At 43.2% G+C, this 12,635-nt stretch overlaps 2 protein-coding genes across 2 annotated transcripts; both read right to left on the minus strand.

The window, feature by feature from the left end:
• Positions 1-2,082: 2,082 nt before the first annotated feature.
• On the minus strand, positions 2,083-5,628 carry LOC136451295 (probable protein ABIL3). The gene is made up of 9 exons (XM_066452002.1): positions 4,834-5,628; positions 3,788-3,870; positions 3,522-3,672; positions 3,263-3,362; positions 3,079-3,174; positions 2,970-3,006; positions 2,721-2,845; positions 2,529-2,620; positions 2,083-2,356 (listed from the first exon to the last, which is right to left on the minus strand). Exons 1-9 carry the CDS (start codon positions 4,960-4,962, stop codon positions 2,204-2,206), a joined length of 966 nt encoding a protein of 321 aa, XP_066308099.1. The 5' UTR covers positions 4,963-5,628; the 3' UTR covers positions 2,083-2,203.
• Positions 5,629-9,198: 3,570 nt separating this feature from the next.
• On the minus strand, positions 9,199-12,206 carry LOC136451296 (cyclin-A1-2-like). Its single transcript, XM_066452003.1, has 9 exons — positions 11,906-12,206; positions 11,681-11,814; positions 11,101-11,148; positions 10,811-10,944; positions 10,630-10,705; positions 10,465-10,541; positions 10,110-10,374; positions 9,869-10,003; positions 9,199-9,779 (listed from the first exon to the last, which is right to left on the minus strand). Exons 1-7 carry the CDS (start codon positions 12,078-12,080, stop codon positions 10,275-10,277), a joined length of 744 nt encoding a protein of 247 aa, XP_066308100.1. The 5' UTR covers positions 12,081-12,206; the 3' UTR covers positions 9,199-9,779; positions 9,869-10,003; positions 10,110-10,274.
• Between the last annotated feature and the right edge of the window lie 429 nt (positions 12,207-12,635).

The following is a 12,635-nucleotide window of genomic DNA, read 5'->3' on the forward strand; positions in this document are numbered from 1 at the left end:
GCCATTGTCCATTTTGTAGTGACAGTGGCCCATGATGGCACCGTAAAGGTGGTTGCTCACTGCTTCTCTCATCTATTATAGATCCATTCTACTATATCGATCTCGGACAGCGTAGCCTTCGCTCTCATCAGTGACAAGCACAATCATTGGGATATTGAACGCCATGCCCCTTGGTGGTGTTCCTACTCCTTGCCACAATATACGTGGTCACGAATTATGCGCTTTGGATACCTGGGCATATTGTGATTGGCCGGATATGGCGGTTGTCTTGGCTAGTCTGGTGTTACGCACAATTTTGTTGCCTGAGTGACCGAGAAGTGTGGTCTAACAACAATATTTCTGATGGCTGGTGGTTGAAGGTTTTGGCAACAATCTAGGTACTAGTTGTCTGTATCGTTGATGATGACGTCTGTGGATGCCACTTCCACTAGAGGCACCTTCATAGCTACCCTTTTTCCTCGCTTGCAGGAGCCTATTTGGATAAAAACCCAACACTAGTCATCTAGTCATGTGATGGCGTCGTCTTTGGACGTTACTCTCTCCTTAGAGATGTCACGTTGGAGGATCCCCTTGAATTGTCGATGCCGTGGGGTTTTGGTGTCGCTTGATGGTGGTTGTCTTGCTCTTGCTCACCAAGGCCTTGGTGCCATTATTGCAAGGTATCTAGAGACTTCAACAATGGTTGATGTCCTATAAACTCTCATGGTCCTCAAAGGTTTAGAGGCATGTTTTGGTGGTGAATTCTCAACTTATTGGCTAGAGTTCTTCTAGTAGGCGGAGTTTGTTATTTCACCTATCTTGGATTTAGCTCACGCACAGTTCTTTTTTGACCCGAAGTGTGGTGAAGCTAGTTCTTTTAGAGCTGACATCACGTGTAGCAACTTGGAATGATGTGAATGACTACTCAGGTTATGTTGTGATGATTTGGTTTTTCTTATTTTTCTTTTGTTTTTTAGTTATATCAGGCTTATTTGTCGTCTTGCATATATGCCCTTTTGGACATGTTTTCTGTCGTAAAACTAACTACCTTTTCTAATAATTGTGATATGATTCATCCTCAGTAGAAGATGCCTGAAGCCAGAAACTTTTTTATTTTCTAAAAGTGCAAAAAATGCAGAAAAATAATATTCGATACAACTTAAAATCTAAACATCGGACTCTATTGTGTAGAATGTGGAGTTCACATCCATTTTTTCTTGAAATTGGTAAAGCATACCCATCATCGAGAAAAAAAACCAACAAAGGATGGTGTGGTTACATTACATTGCCTAGAGGCTAGAGTGTCATAGGGACACAAGTGATTTATGGATCGAGTGGTTAGAGAAGATACGTGTGAGACTACAGGCGCGGGGGAGGGGGGGGGAGGTCGATCCCCTTTGGCCGTGAAGTACACGTTTTTCACGTGAAAAATAACTTACTTGTGACTTGCGACGGCGCGGGGTCGTCCCTGATCAAAAAGAATTTGCTATTTTTGACCCGATTTGTGATCTCTCTAGAAAACGATTGCAGAAGCGGTTCGCTTTCTAACTGCCACTACAAATCAATTTCTATAAATGGATGGTTAGGAGCGCCTAACCCATCCACCTCTACAAACCATATAGAGCCGTGACTAAAAATCCTCCATATAGTACTGAATTAAGGTTTGTTCTATAAGTTAAAATTTACCTTGTCAGCATTATCTTCCATGAAAATTTGGCTCTAATAATTAATAAACTTCAATGCTAGGTTTGACCAAGACTAAGGCCCTATTTGTTTCAGTTTCTTAGGAGCTTTTGGACCTCGGCTTTAGGCCAAAAGCGAAAAAGCTCACAAGACAAAGCTCTGGCTTCTGGCTTTTAGCTTTCGAGAAGTTTCTGGCTGTTGGAAGGTCCCAAACTAAGGTCGAAAAGCTCCCAGAAAGGCCAAACAAATAGACCCTAAGCTACATGCTTAACAGCAAGGGTGTTATGGATAAGCGCTTGGATTTGCAGTGGAGAAATCTTAGTTGGACTGGTGTCTAAATCGAGGTACGGCTCTAGTCAATCGAGGTACGCGGTTGTTTAAAACTTATGGGCCTTTTGCATCAGAATTGAGCAGCCTCGATCATGTGTCTGCCGTATAGGCACGTGAATGAAAACGGGAAACCAACCTTTTGGCAAAGCAAAACATCACATATATCAAAAGATTCAGTTAACACCAGACTTTGGTTCCAACATCCCAGCAATCAGTACTCATCCAAGTAACTGTACAACGACTCATCGTTCCTCCACCGGCGCCTTGTGAGCAGCGACTTGAGGAAACCCCTGCCTTTGCTTGAGCTTTTCTCCTGTTCCTTGTGCTGGTCCCAGTCGGTGTGCAACTGCATCGAAGTTTGTCTCTGCACATTACAAAAGGTTGACCGCATTACAAAAAGTTGTTTTCTATGATCAAACACGACAGGAACCCAATAATGTTTTTAGAAACCTATGCCTAGTAAGCTAGAGTTCTAGACAAACAAGGGTTAGCCAAAACTGACATAGCAATGGGTAAACACTATGCTCAGGGCATACCAAATGCTTTGAGTTCAATGGCGGTCTTCTTGCAACTGTAGCGGACCGTGCCAGAGGATTAGAATTTGGTATCGGCAAGCCTGCCCTTGTTTCTGTGTAGCAAAAGTGAATGCGAGAATATCCAATTAATGTCCTTTTATTATGCAAGCTTCACATTCAAATATCCGCTCAGTCAGACAAAGGACAATGTACCTTTTGTAGTGTTTGTGTTCACGATTTGAGGAGATGGAGATTTAGCTCGTGCCTTCCGAGAAGGTGACAAGGACCGTGACCGATGATATGCATTGTTAGGTGTAGGAGATGGTTCATGAGCACGCCTGCAGCAGACCAGGCATTAAAGAAAAATTCCAGCAGTGTATCTCTTTGGGCATTGAACATTGAACAGTTGACTTTGACCCCTAAACAAAAGTGAAAGGGACCTGAGAGTTATTATCTGTTTACCTCATCGTAGTCTGCCGACAGACTGGAGTAGAAATGGCTGCAAGGACTTCTGATCAGTTTCAAAGTAATCTTTTGAGAAATTCAGAGATTAGAAATGTGATGAACTTACAAGACTGAGACTTGTGCATTTTGCGACTTGTATATTGCCTGTTATACCATGGAGGTTCCGAAACCGGGTGAATGGAAGATTCCAATAGATCCAGGCCTATACAAAATACAACTTAGCTATGATGATCTGTACGTCCAAAAAGGACTACTATATAATGTGTTAGTAAAATAGAGCGTGAAATTGCCTGGTAATATGTAACGCCTATGGTACTTTGGCGCCTTGATGAGAAGAGCTTGTTGAGATCTTCCTTCCTGGTCAGTTGTCTGTTGGCAAATTCGAACCCTCTACAACCATAAGAAACAGTGGTCGATATGAAGGGTACAGATTGAAAAATGTAATACTATCTCTGATATTCATTCCATCTTACCAAACTTGTAAAACAGGGTCAAGAGAACAATCTACTAGGAGGAATTTTTTCCACAGTAGGCACTTAAGCATTATACCTGTTCAACTGAAGACACGAGAAATTCAGTTTCGTTAACCTCATCAGCTTTCTCGCTGACAAGATTATCCACCTTGTATGACACAAAACCCAGATGGTCCACTGTGCTAACAACGGCCTCAACTGTGTAATCTTTCAAACTCGTCATGACCCTACATAAGAAGATCAGTGCGAACATGATGAGAGGATAAGTGTTGCTACTTCTTTATTGAAGCAAACAGCAAACAGGACAAACAAGGAAACAAAGATCCAGAAAAGGATTCATACGTAGATTTGTGCGAATTATTTCGGTAGAATACTTCAAAATATTCTGCCGCTGAGTACAGTTGTGACCGCAGATTCCTCAGGTCCTACAAATAAAGCATACTTTATTAAACCCAGGCGGATAGGGCATAGGAGATAGTAATAATAAATGCCAGCTAAGCACATATGGAAGACACATTAATCATTAACAAAGGTATAGCCATGTGGGGGTTTTGTTGTGGTTGTGGACAAGGATCCTATCTGCTTTTCTTTACCCTAAGCAGAGACAAATTTGACAATAGATGGCAGGAAGCACGTTATAGGTTGACATTAGCAGAGCAATAAACTCGGTAACGCTCAATTCAACGGCAGGTTAAAACTTTTGTCGAACAAATAGCACAAGCATATATGGCAAAGCGATGACATAAATCACAAAAAGCGTTGATGCTGCTTTATTAGCAAGAGCCTTGGTGCTGAGTCGGTGTCGTGTTGCTGTTATGCAGACAAGTCCATTTTCAAACTCTAAATGAGATGGCGCTTTAGCTTAATAAGCGCAAAAGTAGGGGGAGAAAAGGTGCGGCCATTATAGAGCTGCAAAGGCAGTTATTATACCAGTAACGCATGATTCTCTCACTTTTGTCGAAAGGAAGAGAGCAATGCAAGATTTCAAGGTTAGACCTTCATAAATGGTAAGATGTTATTGGTTGTAGTATACTCCTACTCCTACAAGATTGATTGTATTACTGTAACAAGATATGGACAGGACAACACACCCTACAGTAGCAGTGTGTGATAGAGATACTACACGGATAGACCTGATTGGGGACAAAATCTTGTGATTGACATGGACAGGAAAGCGCACAGGGAAATGGGACACAGCATCGCATTTTGTTTCTGTTTTTGGTGTGAACGCCGGAAAGCAGTAATCAGCCTGGTTTCTTCCGCAAGCGCGTGAGCTAGATCCACAGCAACAACAAGAACAGAGAACAAGATGGGGGGAGTGATAATAAGTAGGGGGGGAAAATGTATCTTTGTGTAGATGAGAAGAGGGGGATGCTAGTTACCAGTACCTTGAGGGTGTCGGGGAAGAGGAGGCCTTCCTGCAAGGACATGTCCTCGGTGCCGGAGGCGACGTCATGGTCGTCGTGGGTGTGGGTGTGGGAGGAGACGGATGACGGCGACATTGCGACCGCCTCCATGGGCAAACAGGACGGCTCCCTCCCCTGTTGCCAAGATAGATTCGTCCTCCCAGGCACAGGAGCACCAAAACCCCTCCCCCCAACCTTGTTGGGGAACCAAAAACCCTCAAGAAAGCAGGGAGATTTTGAATGAGGAGGATGAGGAGACGAGGAAGCTCCAATCCCTGGGTGGGCGGCGGTGGCTCACCTATGAGCCTATGAATATGACACGAAAAGAGGGAGAGGGAGGGAGTTGAACCACCTCAGCCCTACTCTACCTGTGTTTCGGGGGAGTAGTGGTGTGTTGCCAAGATCTGGTTTGGGTCCCCTCACTTTCTCCGTCCGTCCTAGAGCAGAGGTTTGGAAGCTTGCTGGTGCGCAAGCCGCTAGAGATTGGTGGAGCAAGGGTGATGGGCCATGGGAGGGGAGAGGGCGGATCGGATGAATGCAACGGACGGGGAAGAAGATGGACTGGGAGTGGGAGTGGAGTAATTTGCGCAAGCCGATTTGTTTGTTGTCTGCTGGGACTGGGAGTGGAGTAATTTGCTTCAGACGAGCATGAGCTTCCGTTTCACATTCAATCCTCGTTTCCACTGGTTTTGTGCAATGAACATCACAAGGTCAGGCACAACACAACGGCAGAAAACAGAGGGAGGTCACGTGACACGCATGAGTGGAACATGGACCGCTCCGGTGTGGTCGGACGCCATGGCCCATGGATGAGGATGACCCTCCCACTCACTCTCATGGCCTCACTTTTGTTACTGTGAGTCTGGACTCTATTTGGCATTCTTGTCGCCGGACTAAAGTTTAGTTCATCATTAGATAATATGCTAAATGTGGGTTAATTAAAATTTTCTTTTTTCTATTGAGTTCTACTCATCAGCTAGCCTCTATTAGTTTTTGCTAGACCCTGATTAACTTATGTTTAATCCTTTTATTTGGCATCCAAAACATAGACTAAACACCCCTTCAATACAGAAAGGAGCCAAAGCAAGCGAGGCACAAAAAAAAGTTTTATTGATTACTATTTATTATAAAAGAGATGGTCTTATTTGACATGTTTTCTCTACAACTAGTTTGACATAAAAACCAAAAGAAAGCGTAGTAGAAGTCACATTTAGGGCCTCTTTGGCACGGCTTATGTCGGCTTCGGCTTCATCTATTTTACGCAAATCGAGGCACTGTAGCGTGAAACCGTTTTGTAAGCCGGGGTTAAAATGAACTAGAAGCCGAAAAAAGTCAGTTTTTCTAGCTTCACCGGCTTTGGCTTCACCGGTGAAGCCGTTTTGGATGAGTCGTGCCAAAGGGGACCTTAGATGGCTTTCTCGTTGTAGTAGTACAAAAAAAAATGGCTTCTTCCTCCGAATCTTCTCCTGCAGAGTCATTTCTTCGATTAGTGTTTGACAAAGATTCACCTACTACTACTACAACATATAGCCTGTTCGGCTGGGGCTGAAATGATCGTATACGATCGTGGACTATTACTGCTATCTGGTTTGGTGTGAGAGAAAAATACTGTTCTGGCTAGAAATTTACGATCGTTTACGACCAAACGAACATGCTGATAGCCTTTCAATTCCAAACAAGTTAGGATAGACTAGAGTTAAAACCTATCAAGAGCCCCAAGTCACGGTTCAGGCACTTCAATAGCTGTTTTCCAAGCACTCATATTCAAACATAGGTCTCTAAAGCTTTCAAATCTCTTTTTATTATCTCCCCATATCAATTTCGATCTTTCTCTACCTCTCCTCATATTATTAGTTTGGCTTAGAACTCCACAATGCACTGGTGTCTCTAGAGATTTTCTGTGGACATGGTCAAACCACCTCAACCGATGTTGGACAAGCTTTTCTTCAATTGGTGCTACCTCTAGGCGCTCACGTATATCATCGTTCCGAACCCGGTCCATTCTTGTGTGACCGCAAATCCATCGCAACATATGTATTTCTACAACACTCAGTTGTTGAACATGTCGAATCTTTGTAGGCCAATATTCTGCTCCATACAACATAGCCGGTCTAATCATCGTTCTATAAAATTTACCTTTTAGCTTTTGTGGTACCCTCTTGTCATAGAGAATGCCAGAAGCTTGTTGCCACTTGATCCACCCTGCTTTGATTCTATGGCTAACATCTGCATCAATATCTCCATCCCTCTGTAGCATCGATCCCAGATACCGAAAGGTATCCTTCTTAGGCACTACTCCTTTCAAACTTACATCTCCCTCCTCCTGTACAACTCCGCTAAAGTCGCATCTCACGTATTCGGTTTTAGTTCTACTCAATCTAAAACCTTTAGACTCAAGGGCCTACTGCCATGACTTTAGTTTTCTATTTATTCCCGTCTGGTTTTTGTCCACTAACACTGCATCATCAGCGAACAACATACACCAAAGGATATCCCATTGTATGTTCCTGATAACCTCATCCATTACCAAGGCAAAAAGATACGGGCTTAAGGCTGACCCTTAATGAAGTCCAAGTTTAATCGGGAAGTAATCTGTGTTACCATCGTTTGTTCGAACACTAGTCACAAACATTGTTGTACATGTCCTTGATGAGGGTCGCGTACTTTTGATGGGACTTTATGTTTGTCCAATGACCACCATATAATATTTCTTGGTATTTTGTCATAAGCCTTCTCCAAATCAATGAAAACTAAGTGGAGGTCCTTCTTCTGCTCTCTAAACCGCTCTATAACCTGTCTTATTAAGAAGATTGCTTCTGTGGTTGATCTTCCGGGCATGAAACCAAAATGGTTTGTTGATATCTACGCCGTTCCTCGTAGGCGTTGCTCGATGACTCTCTCCTATAACTTCATAGTGTGGCTCATCAACTTAATTCCCTGATAATTAGTATAACTTTGGATATCTCCCTTGTTCTTGTAGATTGGTATCAATATGCTTCTTCTCCACTCCTCAGACATCTTGTTCGATCGAAAGATATTATTGAACATCTTGGTTAGCCATACTATAGCTATATTCCCGAGACATCTCCACACCATAATTGAGATACCATCAGAGTCCATCACTTTGTCTCCTTTCATCATTTTCAAGGCTTCTCTGACCTCTGATTCTTGAATCACATGAGAAAACAAAAAAGCCACAACTAAAGCCTTTCAAGAAATCCTACCAAACAGACTATAAAAGATTGCTACTAATTACGGTGCACCAAAAAACTAGAGTCGAAGCAGACGAGAGCTCCACTTAACGAGTACGGAGTACTAACCAGCTTGAAGAAAAAGTTTCACAAACAAGTATACGAACAACAAGATATCTGTGATGCCTTCGCTAATTTTCAAATGGAACATTTATAATAACATCTCCAGGATTTGTAAAACAACTCCCTATTTTATTTTTTTAGTAAAACAAGTCAAGCGGAACTCTGTATCCACTCCCCTTCAGATGTTTTTCTCAAAAGATTAGAGTAAATTGGAGGCATGAGTTAATTAAGAAAATAAAAAGGGTTCTAGATGAAAAAGTGACGAGTGACAAAGAAAATATTAAAAAGGGTTTAGTTGGTTAGAAATAATTCATGGTTCTTAATGAAAATTGTTTAGGAAGTTATTACAGAAGACGGTTGAAGAAAGACAAAATTTAAGGTTGCTATTTTTTCCGCAAACTTGCTAGATCCATTAGTTTAGCAAGTAAACTGTACTAAACTCCTGGAGATGCTCTGATGTTAGAGAACTCCAAGTGTTCTTGTTTTAGCAATAAATAGATAGAGATGATTATCCTTGAAAAATTATTTTTTTTAAAAATGTTTAAAAAAGCAATAAATAGATAGAGTTGATTGTCTTTGAAATATTATATTATTTTTAAAAAGCAGGTGTACCCGAACCCCCCCCCCCCCCCCCCCCCCCCCCCCTCTGCCGTGCCGCCGCCGGGCAGGGCCATCCGTCTAATCATGGGCCGGGCCAGAACCCGAGAAGCCCAGCAACTGCCGAGTAACGAGAGCAGCCTCGGCATATCTCACGGTCGCCTCCCGCCTCTCGCTGCCGGTGTCGGCCAAGCGAACGCAGAGGCGGTGGTCGCCAGTGATCCCCACTCGATCGTTCTCTTTCGCAGGCAATCTGATGAAAATGCTATGGAATACATTACATTACATTACATGTTTGCTCTGTAATTACCATAGTAGTAGTATATATATATAAGTAAATCTCGATTGAGCGAGGGAGGATGGGTAACAACAGCTCTTAACTAATTTTCAGCAATCCTTTTCAGGCATCTGACTGAGTCTGGCTTGCCTCGCCCATTCAATTTTCTCTCCCTCCCACAGCAGCTAACACCTCAATAACCTGTAACAATATGAGTACGCCACCTCAGGTCTGTCTCAACCAGGAAGAGTCAAGAGACACCCCTAAACTTCAATTTACATGCGGTGTAAATTACAGAACACCAGTGACTGTGACTCTAGTCAGTACTACTATGCCATTACAAACGAGATGTTGGCCATCGATCTATATGTTGGTCAGCTCTACAACACAACTCCGATTTACAAGCGCCTGCAAACGTTGGTCTAGGTACAGGAAGACTACAGCAGGGAGCGGGGAGAAGAAAATCACACCAATGCCCTAACATGACCAACAAACCTCAAAGCATCGGTCTAGAATCTACACTCTCCTAATCACCTGAGACAACAGGGGTCATCAGCACGTCCTGCAACAACCAACGAACCACCTCCACAGTCGCGCGGCTGGGCATCTGTGCCACATGCGGAAGAATTCAGTAAGCAACTGGAACTATTCCTGCTGGACTTCTATGTCTAGCATGTTACATCTCCAAAGAATTCCGTAGGGATTGGTGGTGGGCACTGCTTCCTTGCAACAAATTTGTACTGATGAAGGAAAGGGAGAGGATGGCGTTAGTACTACTAGCAACAGAGTTGTTAACTGAAGACATTCGGGACCAGGCCCAGTCAGTTACCTTATGTTGACTGTATTTTTCTCTGATGGCTGGAAGGTTACTCCCAGGATCAACGCTGAAAAGCCGGTGCAATGCCTTTACACATTCACTCAGTTCCGACGGCTTACAATGTGTGTAATGAGCAAGTGTGGAATTCTGCTCCAATTCACAGTGAGATGCGTAAGTTAGCTCATAATGACATTTCAGCAGGCAACTGCTACGAAGATATGTATGGAAAAAGCAACATGATTATGCCTCCTACCCAAGGATACTTTGTTGGCTGGAGTACATATCTTGCCAAGAAAACAGTGATGGAGGGTAAGAGAGTAGATTGTACTCCAGCAGTGATAGCTCGGCGATGTAATTGGCGAGGAACTCGAGATGCAAAGCAGGATCCTGTACAAGATAAGTTGTCAGTGAAATGGTATCATATATCATATATGTCACTTAAGGAATTCCTCCTTCCAGTGAACAGAAGCTGACTATACAGTAACTCATCACACGCTTGTGCAGCACGGGCAAATCTCCTGTTGTAAGCAAGAAAAAGAGTTAGTGAAGTTAGGTTAGTATGATAGTCATAAACCTTACTTAATAAATGAAATAAAACAGAAAAGCACCTCAAAAAGCACTTTGGTGTAGCTGCTGTCATTTCAAACTTCAAGTAATTCAGTACAGAAGCTTCCATCTCTAAAACCTGTAAATGAACAAGTTATTTAGTGACAATGACAAACAAGGTCTAATAGACAAACAGAGGGGATGGTTGGAAGTAATATATCACAGACCTCATCTCTGAAGTATGTATTGTCAGTTATGTAGCAGAACTCATCTATTTGGGGTGCACATATCTCCTCGTATTTTCTGGATTTGAATATTGCAACATCTCAAAATTGATATGCCAACAGTGTACAGATAACTGAGGATAACTGAAAGAAATAAATGTAAGGAGAACTAGCAGAAGCTTACGTGGCTATAAGCATGCAAGTAACACCAAGTAGTTGCAGCCTTTGGCGGTCAATTTCGTTGCCAGAAAGATAACGGTCAATGTAGTTAACTGTCAGGTACAGAGTATCAGGAACAAGACGATATTCTTCAGCAACCTACAGGAAGGAAAATCATATGAATACAGTAGAAAGTCAAAATCATGAATGTAGCTAATCAATTGTGCTTCTGCTTTAGGTTTTTCTTTATGATTAGCAGAAAAGGCTTAGTTCCAAGAGCCAGTCGATCAAAATAGCCCTCATGCTTGGGTTCACATTTTTTTGAATCGTTTCCATGAAGTCAGTTGATGGTCTTTTCTTCGTCTGCAGAAAGTAAAGCAGCATTATTAGTGACAATGAAGGAAGAAAGAGAGATTTTCTAAGATTCACTAAGGTATGTACGTATCAATCTAGACCAAATTTCCTCAAAACAGAAATAACATTCTTTCGACCGAATCGAGCTTCATTAATGCACCAATAAAAGAACTTCACATAAAAAACAGAAGTTGCTCACTTGCTCCCACACTGGGAAACAGAAATTATATATGATCAAACACACTTGAAGTAAGCATACTGAGGCTCCCACACTGGGAAACAGAAATTATATATGATCAAACACACTTGAAGTAAGCATACTGAGGCACCCACACTGGGAAACAGAAATTATATATGATCAAACACACTTGAAGTGAGCATATTGGGCATTGTTTATTCGGTGACATCAGTGTAGAGCTATTGCTAGTTGATTAGATGCAATCTACATGCATAGAGATTTTTTTCTCCAAAATGCAATTCCTTATGTTCAGTGCTTGAGGGAAACCATTTCAGCACCAGGGTACAGGAAAGAATGTGTCACCTCAGCCTCTCGCAGGTGCATGTAGATTTCGGAAGCCAGAGTAGCGCACAACTGTGGGTCGTCGTAGTCATTGTCAACATCACAGATGCGGTCGATTTCAATTGGGGCAGGGGCATTTTTCTTCCACTTATTTTCTGCAAAAGAATCCAGACCATTAGTAACCGAATCAACAAAAAAAATTAACAAAATGCACTTGAAAGTCAAATCTCATAAATTTCAGCAGACCTTCGACATCTCTATCCTCTGATATGCGCAAATGTTCATTTGCCCGCCGCTGCAACGAAGCCAGCACCGAGGAATCCCCATTGTCTATGTACTCAAAGTCCGGGCTTTTCATTGAGTCGCAAATCGACATGGTCTCATCAATAGAAACTGAATCTCCTGAACGTCCAGGTGACATGAAGCTGCTGCAGGTTACCAAGGCTGGAGCACAACGTGGCACATCGACAGTGCTATGTGTTAGATTGATCCCACCTGTTTGGCCCAACGGCTAATTGGGCCTTGACCCACGCCCTAATCGAGGGCGTCCAACCCTAACTATGATTGGTGGCCCCCCGTCGCACAGCGCCATAAAAAGAAAGGTGGGGGCCAGGGCACAAGGCACGAGGTTCACCTGAGCCGCCAGTCACCCCAACTACATCCCAAACCCCAACCGATCTAGAGAGGGGACGCTGCCAGCGACGGGGAGCACCGCCACCGGCTTCACCCCGTCTCTGCACCTCCGCCCTGCGACTGCGCCTCCACCACGTCACCATCGCGCCTTCACCGAGTCACCACCGCACCTCCACCGCGCACCAGCGATGGCCAGCTCATCTTTGTCGAAGGCGGCCGATGGTTTGCATCTCTGCACCCCTCTCTCTATCTCTCTGTTTCCCCATTAATAGTATATGTTCTAGGGTTCACTATTTTATCCCAAATGTCAGTTAGACCCAGCTGATCTACACCTAGCTGATCC

Source organism: Miscanthus floridulus, chromosome 5 (genome assembly GCF_019320115.1).
Source record: "Miscanthus floridulus cultivar M001 chromosome 5, ASM1932011v1, whole genome shotgun sequence".
Lineage (NCBI taxonomy): Eukaryota > Viridiplantae > Streptophyta > Magnoliopsida > Poales > Poaceae > Miscanthus > Miscanthus floridulus.